General features: G+C 50.4%; 1 protein-coding gene across 1 annotated transcript in view; it reads right to left on the bottom strand.

The window, feature by feature from the left end:
- AP3D1 (adaptor related protein complex 3 subunit delta 1) overlaps positions 1-19,251 on the bottom strand; it is a 69,054-nt gene that overhangs the window by 5,999 nt on the left and 43,804 nt on the right. Inside the window, exons 12-27 of the mRNA XM_056844616.1 lie at positions 18,202-18,347; positions 17,654-17,802; positions 16,240-16,470; positions 13,948-14,179; positions 13,690-13,835; positions 12,325-12,466; positions 10,845-10,916; positions 10,410-10,485; positions 9,518-9,720; positions 7,878-7,951; positions 5,643-5,844; positions 3,778-3,840; positions 3,268-3,369; positions 2,254-2,394; positions 1,292-1,339; positions 167-356 (exon numbers count right to left, since the gene is read on the bottom strand). Of these exons, the coding sequence (XP_056700594.1) occupies positions 167-356; positions 1,292-1,339; positions 2,254-2,394; positions 3,268-3,369; positions 3,778-3,840; positions 5,643-5,844; positions 7,878-7,951; positions 9,518-9,720; positions 10,410-10,485; positions 10,845-10,916; positions 12,325-12,466; positions 13,690-13,835; positions 13,948-14,179; positions 16,240-16,470; positions 17,654-17,802; positions 18,202-18,347 (2,217 nt within the window). The remainder of the gene's footprint in view (positions 1-166; positions 357-1,291; positions 1,340-2,253; positions 2,395-3,267; positions 3,370-3,777; positions 3,841-5,642; positions 5,845-7,877; positions 7,952-9,517; positions 9,721-10,409; positions 10,486-10,844; positions 10,917-12,324; positions 12,467-13,689; positions 13,836-13,947; positions 14,180-16,239; positions 16,471-17,653; positions 17,803-18,201; positions 18,348-19,251) is intronic.

The following is a 19,251-nucleotide window of genomic DNA, read 5'->3' as shown; positions in this document are numbered from 1 at the left end:
TGCTCAGGTCCTGCAAATTGAGGGCTGTGGCTTCCTTTATTGAGTCCATCCATCTCTAGTGACTCTTGCCTTCTCATAATGTGACCATAATTCAATAGCCCCAGTTTAGTCATGTTAGCTTCTAGGGTCAGTTCAGGCTTGATTTGATCTAGAACCCACTGATTACCGGGAGGCAACTGGAAAGGAACGGGGATGCCGTCGTGTATAGAGGAGCCTTCCGGCCGCAGCATCTTTGCGTTCAGGGAGTCCAAGACGTTAAGCTCCATGCTCTTGAGGAAGCTGCTGCTCTTGTTTTCGAAGATCACCGAGACGGTGACCTGGCTGTCGTGCTGGAGGTTCCCTTGGATGTCGTAGGTCTGCAGAGAGAAATTTTTGCAAGGGGGGGGGGGAGATAATGAGGTATGTAGAAGCAGCAGAACTTTTGCTGTCCCAGGTTCAAGCCCTGACGTCTCCCACTACAGTTATCTCAGACAGCAGGTGCAGGGAAAGACCCGAAACTCTGGGCTGCTGGTCCCAGAAGATGAAGACTGAGCCAGAGGGACACTTTGGCTGTGCAGAAGGAGGCTGCCTGAGTTTGCGTGGCCACAAAAGCAAAAAAGGCAGTGAAAGTATCATAGAATCATATGCTTATATGTATATATTTTTCTTTCTCTTCAACGGGAAGATTCTTGCACCTCTGATCTCAGGCCTTATGAGGAAAGGCTGAGGGGGTTGGGAATGTTTAGTCTTTAAGCAGAGGCTGAGCAAGCCACTTGTCAGGGATGTTGTAGGCTGATCCTGCATTGAGCAGGGGGTTGGACTAGATGGCCTGTATGGCCCCTTCCAACTCTATGGCCATTTATGCAAGGTCGATTCTGCTCCTCACTCCTCGCTGATTTTTCAAATCCGACCTTTAAAATGACTATTCATGGTCCCGATACAAAAGGAGAAAGCCAAACAAATTCCCCCACCCCACTCGAGTTCCTTCGTTTGCATAGTCATTAGCAATAGTCACTTGCATAGCTAAGCCGCAGCTGGGATTCTGCATGCTTCCTCCAGTGAATGCTTAGATGTAGGGCCGGAGCGAATACAAAAGGTCATGTTAAAGGGGCTCTTAAGATATGCGAAGTAGGTATGAGCCGGCTTCGCACACCGTGAAGAAATAAAAACAATATGGGGGGGGGCACTTCAGCCTGGAACACGCTGCTAATTACCTAGCATAAACGGCCTATGATTCTACAGGAACACACTGTTTCTGCCCAAGGCAACCGGAAAGGGGGGAGAGAAAGGAAGATACTGATTCAGCACTTACCAGGGTAATATATGCATTTTCAGCGAGAAGTCGGTAACTCGACATTGGCTGAAAAAGAAGAAAAGTACAAAACTTGGTGCCAAATTAAGTTTCAGAAAAAAAAACGGCCTGGCAAACAGATTGTCACTAAAATGACGAGCTAATGCTCTGAGAGATGTGGCTCCCTTTTTGAATATATTTAACCCTTTAAACCAGGGGTGCCAAACATAAGGCTGAGGGCCAGATCCGGCCCCTTGAGAGCTCTTATCCAGAAGAAGAGGAGTTGGTTTTTACAAGCCGACTTTCTCTACCACTTAAGGGAGACTCAAACCAGCTTACAATCACCTTCCCTTCCCTACAACAGGCACCCTGTGAGGTAGGTGGGGCTGAGAGAGCTCTAAGAGAGCTGTGTGACTAGCCCAAGGTCACCCAGCTGGCTTCGTGCAGAGGAGTGGGGAAGCCAGCCTGGAGATTAGTCTCATTTGGAGGAGTGGGGAATCAAACCCGTTTCTCCAGATCAGAGTCCACTGCTCCAAACCACCGCTCTTAACCACTACACTATGCTGGCTCCAAACCACTGCTCTTAACCACTACACCACTACTCCAGCCCGTGACCCAGCCAAGGCAGCTACCCCACCCCCCCTCCATCTGGGCTGGCGAGGCACGGCCTGGCCTGACCAAGTGGCATTTATGTCATATCCAGCCCTCGCAACAATTGAGTTTGATACCCATGATTTAAACCATCAAAAATTCATGACTCCGTTTTCAACAAAAATTGTTACGTTTATTCAACCCAAATCCCTTTTCAAGCCCCAAGCTTCTCAAATCCCAAGGTGGCGGGGTGACTGTTCCGTCCCTCTGCAGCGGTTCTCTGCTAGGTGGGGCCAGCACGGTGCATATGCAGCATCGGATGAACTGGTCTGGACTCCAAGGCCCACCAAAGACATGCCATTCCCACCCCCCACCCCTAGCAAGCTCCTCACCGGCAGCGGCTCATCCTCCAGGGTCCCATTCTGAACGGACTCCTTCTGCAGCAGCTCCTCTCCGTGGTGCTTTTTGGACTTCTTTTTGTCCTTGGACTTCTCCTCCTTTTTATGCTTCTTCTTCTTGTGCTTGGAGGATTTCTACTGGGCCCAGGGGAACCGAGAGTCAACGACATGGAATCTCGTTTCCAGCCCAGTCGCGAGACACGAGGGGTGGCATGCACACACCCCACCCTTAGAGATGGCCACAACGGCCTGCCATCATCCTTCCACAGCTATCCAGAAGAAGAAGAGTTGGATTTTATACCCCACTTTTTCTCTACCTTTAAAAAATCTCAAGGCGGCTTACAATCACCTTCCTTTCCTCCCTTGCACAGACACCTTGTGAGGTAGGTGGGACTGAGAAAGTTCAGAGAGAATGGTGACCAGCCCAAGGACACCCAGCAGGCTTAATGTGGAGGAGTGGAGAATCAAACCTGGCTCTCCATATTAGAGGCCACTGTTCCATTTGGAGGAGGGAGGAATCGAACCCAGTACTCCACATCAGAGTCCGCCACTCATGCAGAGGAGTGGGGAATCAAACCAGGCTCTCTTAGATTTATTAAATACAGTCACTGACCAGCGTAGCTCTCCAGATTGGAATCTGCTGCTCGTGTGGATGAACGAGGAATCAAACCCAGTTAACCAGATTAGAATCCACCGCTCATGTGGAGGAGCGAGGAATCGAACCTGGTTCTCCAGATTAGGGTCCGCCGCTCCTAACCACTATACCAAGCTGGCTCTCAAGACTTAGCATTTGTTAGCTCCCCTGTCATTGTTGCTACGCATCACTTGCACTTTCGGCTAAAAGCAGCCTGAATCCAATAGCTTTGCAAGATTCCCAAGACAATGTTCCTGTTTCCAGAGGGGAACGTCTTTATCAGAGGTTACCCATGAGGGACCTCTGCTGGGAGGCGGACTGGCAAACCTTGCGGCTTCGTTGTCCGGGATCACAACCACAGTTCCTGGGCTCACCTTTCCTTCGGCTTCCTCCTCTGCCTCTTCCTCGTGGCCCTCCTTCTTGGCTTCCTCCAGCCCTCTGGGTTCTGCCAAGTCCACACTCAACTCTGGCTTGCTCTGAAGAGGCAATTTCAAGGCGGCACATTTGGGAAAGAAGTAAACCCCGTGGATCACAACACAGTCCCACTTTTCCGGCTGTGGGGCAGCCCTTTCCTTGGGGATGGGGAAGGGCAGGACACCCCCCTAGACAGTGGAGGCAGAAACAGCGAGGAGGTAGAAAAACCTCCGCGGACGCTGTCAGAAATCTCCTAGGGCAGCCAGCTGCATACGCCCCATTAAGGAGCCCCTGGCCAAAGACTCCAAATGCCTCTACCTCAGAGCTCTCGCTTGGACCAGCTATGCCGTTTTCAACCTGTCCAGGCTGAGAGCACCCAGCAGGTATACCGCCATGGCATACAATCTCAGGACCACTGGGGTCTCTGGATGACTCTCAGAGCTTCGGCCGTACTATCCGTGCTGACTCACCTCTACCTCCATTGCTGCCGCAGGGGGTGGAGCATCCGAAAGCCAGAAGTCCATGTCGTCGGGCTACAAACAAGCCATTAAAAAAAAAAAACACCAGTAATTAACTGCAGCTCTCTGCATGGATTCCCGTTGCTTTGAGTCCATGTCGTCGGGCTACAAACAAGCCATTAAAAAAAAAAGCACCAGTAATTAATTGCAACTCTTTGCAAGCATTCCCGTGGCTTTAAGTTTGTTCTCAGTCCACCGGATCAGCGGTTCACAGCCTTCTGTATCCCACATCCCAGCAGTCACTCTAGCTGGGTCTCCCCATGAGGTCATCAAAAGGCCCATTCCCCCCCCCAGGACATTTACCGTATTTTTCACTCCATAAGACGCACTTTTTTCCTTCTCAAAAGTGAGGGGAAATGTGGGTGCGTCTTATAGAGCGAATGTGCGCACAGAGCTGGCTGGGCGCGCTGGGAGGCAGCCGGGGAAAGCTGCCTCGCGCCGTTCCAGCGCGCCCAGCCGGCTCTGTGCGCCCGCCCAGCCCACTCTGTGCGCTTGCTCGCCTCCCAGCTGGGAAGCGGAGGGGGGGCGGCTTGGCGCGCCCGCCCGCCTCCTCCCCGCCCGCTCTGAGCGCTTGGCGCGCCTCTCCCGCCCGGCTCCTCCCAGCTCGCTCTGAGCTCTTGGAGCGCCCGCCCGCCTCCTCCCCGCCCGCTCTGAGCGCTTGGCGCGCCCGCTCCCTGCCCGCGTTTTTAGAGGAGGAAAACAAGATTTTTTCTTGTTTTCCTCCTCTAAAAACTAGGTGCGTCTTATGGAGCGTTGCGTCCTATGGAGCGAAAAATACGGTATATGTTTACAGGCATTCTGTTACTATAGCTAACAATGGAAATGGGGGAAAAACCTAACCCTAAAAACTCTAGAATTAAGACAAAGAAGAGTTGGTTTTTATATGCCGACTTTTTCTTCCACTTAAGGAAGAATCAAAGCGGCTTACAATCTCCTTCCCTCCCCCTCCCCACAACAGACACCCTGTGAGGTAGGTGATGCTGAGAGAGTGTGACTAGCCCAAGGTCACCCAGCTGGCTACATGTGGAGGAGTGGGGAAACAAATCCAGTTCACCAAAACCAGGTTAGGCCGAGAGAGCACATTAGTAGACCAAGGGTCATCCGGGGAGTGTTAGTGGCTGATGAAAATACACCATTGTAAGAAAAAGAAGTTTTTTTATATGCTGATTTTCTCTACCACTTAAGGAAGAATCAATCTCCTTCCCTTCCCTCCCCTCCCCAACAGACACCTTGTGAGGTAGGTGGGGCTGAGAGCTCTAAGAGAGCTGTGACTAGCCCAAGTTCATCCAGCTGGCTTCATGTGTAGGAGTGGGGAAACAAATCGAGTTCACCAGATTAGCGTCCGCCACTCATGTGGAGGAGTGGAGAATCAAACCCCGTTCTCCAGATCAGAGTCCACCGCTTCAAACCACTGCTCTTAACCACTACACCACAGAGCCTCTAACCCAGGGGTTCTCAACAAGGGGGGAATTCCCCCCCAGGGGGGAATTTTAGGGTTCCAGGGGGGAATTGGGACCAGTATTCAGCCAAGTGTGTTGTCCTGTAGATAATATACAATCTGTAAAACTGTAGTTTGTTTTTTTGAGTTAGACTACCTTGGGAAGGGGAGATTTATATTCTGAACAATGGTGAAATGGGGGGAATGGAGCAAAAAAGGTTGAGAACCATGGCCTCTAACCCCGTCCCATCTTATTCCCCATGCTCTTAGAACAGGGCTGCTTGTACATTGTAGATTTGTCTAAATCCGTATATTTACAGTAGAATTTATGTCTATTTTTAACCTACTGTGCCCAGAATTTGGGGGGGGGGGTAGTCACCTTTTTGTCCTCCTCCTCTGCTTTCTTCTCCCGCTCTTTCCTCTTCTCTTTCTCCCTCTCTTTCTCTCTGTGCTTTTTTTCTTTCTTCTTCGGCTTCTTGCTCTTCTTCTCCATGGCAGGAACTTCTGCATCTTGCGGAGACTTGAGGCCGTCGGTGTTCCTGTGCCTCTGAACGGGGAGCTTCTCGCTGTCGGCTAAAGGCCTTTTCAAAGAGAAAGAGGGGACGGGCTACCTGGGAGAAGCCGCGAGCTGCACACTTCTCAAGAGGCACGCGGGAACCCCCCTCCTGGGCTGCAAACAGCACTTCAAAGCCAGCACCCCTTGGCCTAAACTGGTCCCAGCCCAGCCGCCGAGACCATTTCAAATCACTCGAAAGGGCAGCAGGAAAAAAAGCCCCATTTATAGATCAAACAGGTTTTTTTCCTGGCAAGTAGAGAGGAGCAACGTAGAAGAGGGAGGAAGGGTTTTTTCTGAATAGATCCCCCCCAATCCTGTTTTCCAATGACTTTTCTTTCGACAACTGAACACGCCAAAGAAACAGCATTTAGAGGAAAGGCAAAAAGTTCTACCACCTCCCTCTTGCTGCCTGCAGGGGAGTGAGCGCGCTAAACAAGGGAGAGAGAGAAAAGTCTGCAGCAAGAACATCCTTTGGTCCCTGCCAATTCTGTGGCTTGCCAAGCGGACTACGATAACCGTGGAACAGCCGCCAATTTTGCTCCCGCCTGCAAGACTTTTAATCTCACTTGGGAAAGGGGAATTGGGAGAAAAAGCAGCCAAGCACTGTAAAGCTCAACAGGGTCAGGGACCCCCAGATCAAACAATTCTGCGGATCTTTCGTTCTACAGTGGCTTCAGATGCACCCAGCCTGCTCGTAGCGTGAGCTTGTTTCTTTCCCCCTGGTCACCCGTGATGAAGCCAGCTTGGCTGTAAGCGACCAGGCAACCAAGTAGGGCATGCTAAACACAGACCTTAAAAAAAAAATTGAGGCTGCCAAACCATTCTTGTGCTCATGTGCAAATGATCATGGGGCCAGCATTTTGCAGGTGGTAACCTTCGGGGCTTGACTTGCAGAATCGTAAGAGAGTCTCTTGTTGGCACCTGGATCACAGTGGCCCTGTTGTGGTTTACAGCGTGACAGAAGCAGCCAACCTTCCACAAGTCTAGATACTTGAGATCCTCTTACCTGCCGGGCCTCCCTGAAACCAGACTGGGTGTGAGACACAGAAAGAGAGAGAAAGGGTAAAGAAAAAAAGATGACAGAATGCAACAACGGCACAGGGATGGAAAGAGGAGAAAGAGAGAGAGAAATGTTCGAGAGGACCCGGTGATGGCTCGTGGAAGGTACGACACGGAAACCCACCGCCTCGCCTGCCACCACCTGTGGTAGCCATGTGCACCGGGAAGGCACACAGGTGTGCAATGAGGAACTATCAATCCCCTGATAATTCCCAAGGTTCTCCTAGCACGTAAGAACGTAAGAGCCCTGCAGGGAAGTAAGACTGCAGCTCTTCCAGTTCAGCAACTCACAAAACTGCCCCAGACAGAGTCTGGCCCCTGGCCCACCAAGCACAGGATTGCTTACAGGGACACACAAAGCTGCCTTGGACCGAACCGGTCCATCAGGGTCAGTATTGCCTACTCAGATTGGTAGCGGCTCTCCAGGGTCTCAGGCCAGAGGACTTTCACATCACAGAATAAATTTTACAGGAGATTAAACCTGGGACTTTCTGCGTGCAAAGCGGATGCCATACCACTGAGCTGCAACCCCTCACGGCTCACTCCGACGGCAGTGGCTTGCAGGCGCTCTAACACTGAGCCGCAGACTCTTTCCTTATGCCACTGAAGTTGCAACTCTGAGCCTTAGCTGAGATTACCCTTCCAGCCTAAGATCACAATTCATCTCAGGCACAGCGCAAACCTCTCGCTCTCAAAGAAAGAGGACTACTGTGAATTGGGGGGTACAAATTGTGTTAATAAAATAAATAATAATAATGCAGGTTCCCAGCACAGTCTGCCAATTCGTAGCTTTTAACGCCGACCCCAATGAAATAAACAGAAGTCCTGAGACTGACGATTCTCCTTCTTGAACATGAAATGACAGTATCAGTGGAAGCCGAGAGCTAGCGGTGGACTGTAGGACGAGGACTCGAACTCCTTCCCGTATAGAGGCAAAAGCCCCAGGATTTTCTGACCTGTCTATTCAATTACGACAAGACAGCACAGCTGGGCACTTACTTGTCCAGGTCTATGTCCAGCGCTTTGTAGGGGTCGTTGGGGTCTTTGTCATCCTCGTCACTGGGCAGGGCGTTCTGGAAGCAGAAGGTCCAGAAGAGGCATGTCAAAGGGAGGGGAGAGGTCAATGCCGAAACAAAAAGGCAACAGGCCACCCCCTCTCCCCCACCCCCCATTCCTGCAGGAACTTTTTTAGATTAGAAAACCGCAAACAAACGAGGAGGATAAAACAGATAAAGCGGTATCCTTTCCAAACCCTAAATCAAGAGCTGATGCTACAACATCGCCACCTTTCTTGATGGCCAGTAGGGTTCGGTGAAGAAGAAAAAGAAGATTTGGCTTATATATGCTGACTTTCTCTACCACTTAAGGAAGAATCAAACTGGCTTACAATCACCTTCCCTTCCCCTTCCCGGGAACCAGCTTACAATCACCTTCCCGCAAAAAACACCCTGTAAGGTAGGTGGGGCTGAGAGAGTTCAGAGAGAACTGTGACTAGCCCAAGGTCACCCAGCTGGCTTCATGTACAGGAGTGGGGAATCAAACCCAGTTCTCCAGATTAGATTCCACCGCTCTTAACCACTACACCACACTGGCTCTCCAGAAGCCAGAATGAGCAATTACAGCCGGAAAAGCTCTCCAGGACTGGGCTGGTAGTTCTAAGCATCCTCCCCGTGCCGCAAAGCACTTCTTTAGGTTATTGGCTCAGGTGGGTGTAACATTAGGGGGTTGGATCCTGCCCCTCTGTTCTGCGAGCAGCAACGCTTCCCTCCAGCACAAGGATCCTTCCCCTGACTCTGTGAGCATCTCTTGCGTTAGGGGAAAGTCGTCTCGTGCTGGATAGAGCCCCAAAGTCCTTAAGGCCACACTGGTAGCAGTGTGTATGAACAAGATCTTGGGGTCTGGGTGGACCGTAAGTTAAATATGAGCAGTTAGTGTGATGCGGCAACAAAAAAAGCTAATGCGATTTTGGGGTGCATCAACAAAGGCATAACATCCAAATCGCAAGATGTCAGAGTCCCTCTGTACTGTTCAGGCCGCACCTGGAGTATTGTGTGCAGTTCTGGAGGTCTCAGTTCAAAAAGTATGTGGAAAAAATGGAGCGGGTGCAGAGGAGAGCAACGAGGATGATTAGGGGCCTGGAGACCAAGCCCTATGAGGAAAGGCTGAGGGAGTTGGGAAATGTACAGTCTGGAGAAGAGGAAGTTGAGGGGGGGACATGATCGCTCTCTTTTAAGTATTTGAAGGGCTGTCACTTAGAGAAGGGCAGGGAGCTGTTCCTGTTGGCAGCAGAGGAGAGGACTCGCAATAATGGGTTTAAACTGCAGGTGGAAAGGTACCCACTGGATATTAAGAAAACCTTTTTTACAGTGAGAGTTGTTTGACAGCGGAATCAGCTGCCTAGGGAGGTGGTGAGCTATCCCTCACAGGCAGTCTTTAAGCAGAGGCTGGACAAGCACTTGACAGGGATGCTCTAGGCTGATCCTGCATTTGAGCAGGGGGTTGGACTAGATGGCCTGTGTGGCCCCTTCCGACTCTATGAATCTATAACTTCCCCCTCCCATGGAAGCCGGCAGGATGCCTCAACGCCTTGCGGGTCCATCAGGGAATGGCTCCCAGCTGGGCCCGCCCTGGGGGCTCACCTCTGGCATCTCCTCGGTGATGATGTCCACGTGCTGGGCGGGGGCGATGTCCTCGTCGCTCTCCATGTTGAGGGAGCTGTGGCCCCGGTGCTTGCCCCCCCGCTTCTCTTTCTTCTGCTTCTTCTTCTTCTTGTCCTTCTCCAGCTTCTGCTGGTGCCGCCGCTCCTCCTCCAGCTTCACGTACTGGTCGGACACCGGCATGCCTGCAGGAAGTAAAGGGGGAGGGAGAAGGTGTACACCCTGGCCTCAGACGAAGAAGGAACTTATTCTGCCTTCTATCAATCTGCCCTGCTGGATCAGACCAAGGTCCAAGTCCAGCAGTCTGTTCACACAGCGGTCAACCAGGTGCCTCTAGGAAGCCCACAAACAAGACTGCAGCAGCAGCATCCTGCCTGCGTTCCACAGCACCTAACATAATAGGCGTGCTCCTCTGATCCTGGAGAGAATAGGCATGCATCATGACTAGTAGCCATTTTTATTAGTAGCCATGAATACCCCTCTCGTCCATGAACATGTCCACTCCCCTCTTAAAGCCTTCCAAGTTGGCAGCCATCACCACAGGTGATGGTGACCAGAACTGCACAGTGTTTGTGGGCTTCCTGGAGGCACCTGGTTGGCTACTGTGTGAACCGACTGCAGGACTTGATGGACCTTGGTCTGATCCAGCATGTCCTTTTTTATGTTCTGTGTTCCTCGTGTGGTCTCACCATAGATTTTTACATAGATTTGTACAGATATCCTGCACTCCCAATTGTGTCCCATTTCCCTTTGCTTTGCTCGTCAGAACTGAAGGGAGGGCTGAGAGCCCCACCCCCTGATTTCCACAAAGCACCACCCCACATTCTAGAGGAGCTGTAACATTGACAACAGGCTGGATAAGGGATGCTCTTACCAGGAACTTTTAGGGGAACAGAGAGGTCAATCTGAACCACAGGTATGTGCTCAACACCAGGGGCATCTTGGTACCGCTGGATAACACCGGGGAGGGGGAGAGAAGAGGAGAATTTATGTATAAACACTGACCATGCTCGGCAGCAAGACAGAACAATCCTCGACTGAAAAAATATAGCCGTTAAATTATTATCTAAGACCCCTGCCCACGAAAGCATCAAAACTTGTAACTCGGCCATGGAAGGCGTGGGGGCCCAGCCCAATTTTACTGATGCAATCAAAAATCAACACCTCTGCACCATTACCTGTTAGAAAATTAGTACAGAAACAGGCTGATAACAATATGTAATGACAAAAGTACATTGTTATCAGCCTGTTTCTGTACTAATTTTCTAACCATTTTACTGATGGGCAGGTCTGTCAAGACAACACTTACTTTCTGTGGGGAAGGAGAACTCTTGATGTAAAACGGGTTGTTCGCTTGCTCCTGCTTCCGGACTTCTCGACGCTTGAGGAAGGAAAGAGAGAGATTCCAAGCAGGATTAGCGGAATTGTCTTGCACTCTCTATTTGTCTACATTTTAAGAAACCCTATCCAGATGCCCCCCCCCCCCATGCCAAACAAGTAGGAAGGAGGCCAGGAGGCTGATGGCACAGCCAAAAGGGAAATAGACCGAGCTCACTGCATACATTAAAGCGGCCAGTCTCAGTCTCTTAAAAATGCTGGGACTGTCTCAAAAGGCCAAGTGGATTTGAGGGGGGGGGGGGACACAGATGTAGACTAACGCAACAAGTCACACTACAACATGAGGGATCTGGAGACCAAGTCCTATTAGGTAAGGTTGAAGGAGCTGGGTATGTTTAGCCTGAAGAGAAGACTATGATAAATCTCTTCAAGTACTTGAAGGGCTGTCATATAGAGGAGGGTGCCGAGTTGTTTTCCGTTGCCCCAGAAGGTCGGACCGGAACCAACGGGGTTGAAATTAAATCAAAAGAGTTTCCGTCTAGACATTGGGAAGAATTTTCTAACAGTTAGAGCAGTTTCTCAGCGGAACAGGCTTCCGCAGGAGGTGGTAAGCACTCCTTCCCTGATTGTTAAGCAGAGGCTAGATGGCCATCTGTCAGCAATGCTGATTCTATGACCTTAGGCAGATCATGAGAGGGAGGGCATCTTGGCCATCTTCTGGGAGTGGAGTGGGGGAGTTAGTTGTGAATTTCCTGCACTGTGCAGGGGGTTGGACTAGATGCCCCTTGTGGTCCCTTCCAACTCTAACATTCTATTATTCTAAGCTGCCTTACAGAGTCAGACCATTGGTCGATCCGGCGCTGGACCCTCTGCTGACGGGCAGCAGCTCTCCAGGGTCTCCCACCCAGGAAAAGGTCTTCCCCAACAAGACTGTTCTAATTGCAAGCTACGAAGATGGAACCTGGGACCATCCGCATGCGAGTCCCGTGGCCCTGCCTCTCAGCCGCGGCCCCTCCCCACTTTGACCAGCGCCCTGGTGGCTTAAGGTTGGTTTTTATACACCGACTTTCTCAACCACTTACAGTCACCTTCCCTTCCCCACAACAGACACCCTGTGAGGTAGGTGGGCGTGAGAGAGCTCTAAGAGAGCGGTGACTAGCCCAAGGTCACCCAGCTGGCTTCATGTGGAGGAGTGGGGAATCAAAACCGGGTCTCCAGATCAGAGTCCACCACTCCAAACCACCGCTCTTAACCCTACACCACACTGGCTCTCAAGACCCTTCTAATTGCAAGCTACAAAGATGGAACCTGGGACCTTCCTCAGGCGAGCCCCGTGGCCCAGCCTCTGAGCCGAGGCCCCTCTCCAGTTTGCACGGCACCCTGGTGGCTTAAGGGCTGCCTGTGAAAGGGTCGGAGCCGCCATTATGGCCACTCGCGGGCAGCCCGCCTACCCGGGCCAGCTCCTCCTCGTCCATCTCGGGCTGCCGGTGCCGCGAATGCCTCTGCTCCTCGTCATGGAAGATCGTCCTGGGCTTCTCGTCTTCGGACTCGCTGTCGGAAGGCGCCTCGTTGATCCAGGCGTCGAGGTCCAAGCTGTAGAAGCGAGAACGCCTCGGCGTCAGGGTGGGCAACCCAAGCAGCAGCAAAGCGGTCTTTAAGTTCACCAGAACAGCTCACAGCCTATCGGACCTTGGGTCCCATCGAGCATCACGGGTTGATGTACGCACATCCGGAAACATTTGTTAATTCTGTACCAGATGGTGTGAATGACTGTCCAAGCGGCAAGGCCCACGAGTCTACATCAAGCCACCCAAGATATTAGATAAAAATACCTCATAAGGCACATTTCCGGATGTGTTTTTAATAAGTTTCTGTATTCATGACCACATGAACACATGAAGCTGCCTTCTACTGAATCAGACCCTTGGTCCATCAAAGTCAGTATTGTCTACTCAGACCGGCACTGGCTCTCCGGGGTCTCAGGCAGGGGTCTTTCACATCACCAACTCGCCAGTCCCTTTAACTGGGGATGCCGGGGATTGAACCTGGCACCTTCGGCATGCCAAGCCGATGCTCTACCACTGAGCCACACCTCCTTCCCGAGGAAGGCCTAATGCGTATGGTCCAGTAATGGTCATTTAAATTGAATGCATTATCAACTGTGTATAAGAATTTTGTTAACAGATAATTTTATAGGTAGCCTGTAGTGTGTGTGTGTGTGTGTGTGTGTGTGTGTGTAAAGTGCCGTCAAGTCGAAGCCGACTTATGGTGACCCCTTTTTGGGGGTTTTCAAGGCAAGAGACTAACAGAGGTGGTTTGCCAGTGCCTTCCTCTGCACAGCAACCCTGGTATTCCTTGGTGGTCTCCCATCCAAATACTAACCAGGGCTGACCCTGCTTAGCTTCTGAGATCTGATGAGATCAGGCTAGCCTGGGCCATCCAGGTCAGGGCCTGTAATACAGGCCCTGTATTTAAGAATTTTACAGTGTGCACCTTTGTTATAGTTCAGTTTCTAGCTCAACCTTTGAAGCTCCCTGCCCACTACAGTGATCAAACTAGATGGCCTCTGGAAGGCCTACGGACAGGACATGGAGGACCGCATCTCTCCTCAGATTCTGCCCACCCGTTTCTAAGCTTGTTCCTGCAGCCATAATGTTTAGAAAACTGCCTTCCCCCCCCAAAAAAAACCAGTCAAAGTCATCAGGATACTTCAATCCACCCACCGGTGTGGCTTTTGACTTTTGACATGTGCCCTGGAGCAACCGTACCACACAGCTGAGATCTAAAGCTAATATTCTGGTCAGAGGGAACCTCACCCTTCCGGAACTGGAACTTTCTTCTGTGCTTTGGGGGCCACGGGGTTGAGTTCCCCGGCGAACAAGGCGGTCACTTCCTCCGCCACCGGCACCTCCTTTAACTGGAGCTTGTGAATGTATTTCATTAGCTGCAGGATGCAGGACGCCTGAGGAGAGGAGAGAAGAGAAAAGAAAGTTGCAACACAAGACTCCCCCCCCCCCCAAAGATGCACGTTAAAGATCATTTTGGTCCGGAAAGCTCCGGGACGGACTCATTACCCGCTCTTGGACTTCGAGGTCGGCGCTTTGCACGAACTGAGGCAAGCGCTCGACCATCATCTGGGTGGCCTCCTGGGCCTCCTCCTTCTCCCCGGCTTGCTCCTTCTGGTGCAGGATTGAGGCGTAAAGCTTCACCATGTTTTGGACGTAGACCGCTTGGATGTGACCTGGGAGGGTGGTGACCTTCGGCCGCAGCATGGCTTCCAGGGTCTGGTGCGGCTCCTCCAGGTGCCTGAAGAGGACGGCGAGGTCAGGAGTGCCCCAGACTGCACAACCGGGGTCGTGCACAAGGGCACATGCCACAAATGAAACCACACATCAGAATACCTCTTCCGCATGGGCTACTGAGAGCCATCATTGGTCCCCAAGTACAAATACCTTCTGAGCCTTCACATTCTTAAGAAAACAAGCAAGATCAGAATGTTTCAGAGGGGAGCCCATATTGGTCTGCAGGAGAAGAGCTAGATTTGAGTCCAGTAGTACGTCAGAGACCAACAAGATTTTCGGGGTATGTACCCTGAAAATCTTGTTGATACCCAAGGTGCTAAGGTGCTAAGTGTAAGATGCTACTGCTGAAAGTTAGAGGAGAAAGTGCCAAAGCAGGACTACAGCTGAACATCAAGAAGACAAAAGTAATGACTACAGGAGAATTACACAACTTTAAGGTTGACAATGAGGAAATTGAAATTGTTGAAGACTTTCTATTCCTTGGCTCCATCATCAACCAAAAGGGAGACTGCAGCCAAGAAATCAGAAGGAGGTTGAGACTGGGAAGGGCAGCCATGAAGGAGCTAGAAAAGATTCTTGAGTGTAAAGATGTGTCCCTGGCCACCAAGATCAAGTTAATTCATGCCATCGTATTCCCTATTACTATGTATGGGTGTGGAAGCTGGACAATGAAGAAAGCTGATAGGAAGAAAGTAGACTCTTTTGAAATGTGGTGTTGGAGGAGAGTGTTACGGATACTGTAGACTGCCAAAACAAATAAGTGGGTTCTAGAACAAATCAAGCCTGAACTGTCCTTAAAAGCTAAAATGTCTAAACTGAGGCTGTCGTACTTTGGTCACAATATGAGAATTGGCTTCTGGAAAGTCACTGGAAAAGACCATCATGCTAGGAAAAGTGGAAGGCAGCAGGGGAAGAGGAAGACCCAACAAGAAGATGAATTGACTCTATAAAGGAAGCCACAGCCCTCAATCTGCAAGACCTGAGCAAGGCTGTTAAAGACAGGACGTTTTGGAGGACACTGATTCACAGGGCTGCCGGGGAGCGGAAGCAACTTGACAGCACTTAACACACACACACACAAACACACACGATGCTACTGGATTCGAATCTAGCAAGATTAGAATGGGTATTGCTGCCAACCCCAACAGTACGTCGCTTGGGTACCCTGGACTTCTGTACCCTTCCATCCACACCTCCCATAATTGCCGATAGAGCAAATGCTGAAAGCTCTCACAAAAGTGCTGATCCAAACTTTGAATTTAAGCAGATGCTAACTTCCCACTAAACCAGGGGTCTCCAACCTTTTTGAGCCTGCGGGCACCTTTAGAATTCTGGCACAGGGCAGTGGGCGAAATCACAAAATGGCTGCCGCATGAGGCGGAGCCCACCACAAAATGGCTGCTACAGGAGACAGAGCCAACATCAAAATGTCAGGGAGCAAGGTTACATATAACTGTGACAGAATTTCAACATTTTTTTTGTTTAACAGGATGTCTTTTGATCTGCAAAGTCAATCAGAAGCCCTATTGGGTACCCACGCCACCTAGCCCCTCCCACTTTCTAAAAACACTTGGCGGGCACCAGGAAAGGTGTCGGTAGGCGCCCGGGAGCCCACGGGCACCCCGTTGGGAACCCCTGCGCTAAACCACCTTCAGAAGCAGGGAAGAAGGCTGTACAGCAGGCTCCCTGGCCATGCATGGGGCCTCCCCTACAAGGAGGAGAAGAAGAAGAAGAGGAGTTGGTTTTTGTATGTCGACTTTCTCTACCACTTAAGGAAGAATCAAACCGGCTTACAATCACCTTCCCCTCCCCACAACAGACACCTTGTGAGGTAGGTGGGGCTGAGAGAGCTGACTAGCCCAAGGTCACCCCGCTGGCTTCGTGTGTAAGAGTGGAGAAAGCATCCCCGGTTCACCAGATTAGCCTCCGCCGCTCATGTGGAGGAGTGGGGGAATCAAACCCGGTTCTCCAGATCAGAGCCCACCGCTCCAAACTACTGCTCTTAACCACTACACCACGCTGGAGTCAGCCTTTCCCATCGCCGCAGGCCCTCAAGGCACTCACTCAGAGAACTCGCCGCATATCCAGGCAGCGGCATACAGCACCTCGCAGATCCCGTTCCGCTGCGTGTTGCTGGCCAGCAGGTGCGCGTTGTCCAGGAGCATCGCCATCTGCGACACGGCGAACTTGCGGATGGCTTTCACGCGGATGGCCACGTCCAGCATCTGGGAGGCGATGAGGTGGCCATGGCGGGTGCCCTCCAGCCGGGTCAGCTCCACCAGGATGCTGATGTACCTGCAAGGCGGGCAGATGAGGGAAACGGCTGCGTCACGCGAGCAGAGAAGACAAGGAAGACTGGTGGACAAGGGAAGGTGGTGAGGGACCTACAAGAGTCAAAGACCTCATAGAACCGTAGCGTTGGAAGGGACCGCCGGGATCATCTAGTCCAACCCCCTGCACAATGCAGGAAATTCACAACTACCTCCCACACACACACACCCAGTGACCCCCTACTCCATGCCCAGGAGACGGCCAAGATGCCCTCCCTCTCATGATCTGCCTATGGTCATAGAATCAGCATTGCTGACAGATGGCCATCTAGCCTCTGCTTAAAAACCTCCAGGGAATCATAGAGTTGGAAGGGACCACCAGGGTAATCAAGTCCAACCCCCTGCACAATGCAGGAAATTATCTCCCCCCCTACCTCCTACGCCATGCTCAGAAGATGGCCAAGTTGCCCTCAGTCACATGATCTGCCGAAGGTCGTAGAATTAGCATAGCTGACAGATGCCCACATAGCCTCTGCTTCAAAACCTCCAGGAAAGGAGAGCTCACCACCTCCCAAGCAAGCTGGTTGTTTCCAATCAGTATATGAACCCTGCTGGCCATGTGAATCTCTATCCCCCCCACCACAGATCTCTACCCCCCCCTTGATCTTTCCTCTTTTCCCTAGACAACTCCCCCCACCCCCAGTAGCCCCGCTACTCCCTTTTGCACTTCCTCCTTTTACTCTTCTTTTCCTGGAGCCTTCCCCTCTATCCCTTAGAGAATTTTCAAGGAGGGCACCTCCAGACATGGGACAGCAAGGCATGAAGAAGAAGAGTTGTTTTTTATACCCTGAATTTCTCTACCTTTTTAAGGAGAATCAAACCGGCTTACAATCGCTTGCCCTTTTTCTCCCCACAACAGGCACCTTGTGAGGTAGGTGGGGCTGAGAGATAACTGTGACTAGCCCAAAGTCACCCAGATGGCTTTATTTGTACGAGTGGGGAAACCAACCCGGTTCATCCAGATTAGAGTCCGCCACTCATGTGGAGGACTGGGGAATCAAAGCCGGTTCTCCAGATTAGAGTCCACCGCTCCAAACCACCGCTCTTAACCACTACACCACGCTGACTCTGTTTAAAGCATCAATTATTTGGCTCCTGAGCAGACCCACACACACACACACACACACACAAGGACCACGACTACGGACCATTCAAAGTTGGTGATGTACTGGTAATTGGACTGGCTACATATATCAATGATTTTGGTCAGCAGCTCGTCCCTGTAGGTCGTCCCTTCAGCTTTGTCCACGTGGATCATCAGCTTCTTCACAATCTCCATTAGGTTCTTCTTTGACACCTGCAAAATGAATCAGGCACAAGGCAGATGTCAACCGAGAGAGTTTCCTCGCCTGCCATGTCCCAGGAATCTGAACTATACACCTACTATGCCCTATATATCACTGTCACAATTCGCATAGTACAGCCACAAAATTCATATAAAACCTTTAATGCCAATATAACATGATATCAAATACAAAATTGTCTAACAAACACACCCTAGTGTAATATATCCCAGTGTCTAACTTAACATTACCTATCTAAACAAACAAACAAAGATACATATACAGATCAGAATCCACTGCTCCAAACCACCGCTCTTAACCACTACGCTACTACTCCAGTTCAGAGGCCAGTCAAAGGGGGGCAAACAAAGCAAGTAATCCGCGCAGCTGGGATGATGACGGGGCAAACGCACCATTCCGTAGAGAAGGTCTAAGGCGCGGAGGCGGATGGATTCGTCCTTGTCGTCTAAGCACTGGAGGATGAGATCTTTGTGAGACTGGACAGATTTGGGGTGAGTCTTCAGGATTTTGGACATTGCCAGCAGTCCCAAATACTTCACTGGGGAAGGAAGACACAACAGAGCAGAGTCACAACACACGGTGACATTTTGCGAGGCGAACCTTTGCTTTTGCCCGGCAACATACAGAGGTGCTGAAAGTCAAAAGCTGAGTCTATGGCACACATTTTCTTCAGATGCTCTTTCTATGAGGAAGCAAGATTTAAGCTAATTTCCCCTCTCCTTAATCTAACAAAGGACAGCTCTAAGGAAGGGAGGTTGAGGAATCTCCGGTGGGAAGCGTCAGCCCAGACAATGAACAGGTAGCTAAACTCTGAGCTGCAATATACAAGAACCGCCAAAGTGGGGACTTGGCAATCTAACCTAAAATGCAGAATGTTACTTTAATCTGAGATTTTTAGTTAAATTATCTATTTAAGAATTATATATCTCATAGTTTTAGATACTGTATCTTTTAATTCTATTTTGTAATCGATATGAATATTTTAACGGCTTCGCCGTATTCATAAATCTGATTAGCAGTCGCATTTAAGTCCGCTGCTTAAAGTTGGGTCATGGCAACTAGATTATTTTTTAAAATTATTTTTCTTTTAACATTTAGTGAATTTTAGTTTCTTAAATATTAGTCAAGAATTGTAACCAGGTATTGTCTTTTTAAAATTTATGTAATCTTTTATCTCATGTATAGATGAGATGAGACAAATGTTTTACTGGCATATGCTGTACTAATAAAAAATCTAACTGAAATCTATACAGAGGCGCTGACAGCCGAAAGCAGACTTGGACACTCATTAGTGGACATTGGGAGCCTGGGTCTTTGGCAAGCTCTGCAGCAACCTGACATCAACTGTTTCCGTTGCCTACCAGAATACCCCTTTTCTCCAAAGGCCATTTCTTATTTGCAGCCCTCTCTTTCTCTCTCAAGCTAATTGCCCATGCGGTGAA

The sequence above is a fragment of the Euleptes europaea genome, chromosome 2 (genome assembly GCF_029931775.1).
Source record: "Euleptes europaea isolate rEulEur1 chromosome 2, rEulEur1.hap1, whole genome shotgun sequence".
In the NCBI taxonomy this organism is placed as follows: domain Eukaryota; kingdom Metazoa; phylum Chordata; class Lepidosauria; order Squamata; family Sphaerodactylidae; genus Euleptes; species Euleptes europaea.
Note: the sequence above shows the minus strand (reverse complement) of the source record. Positions and strands in the feature narration are given on the sequence as shown.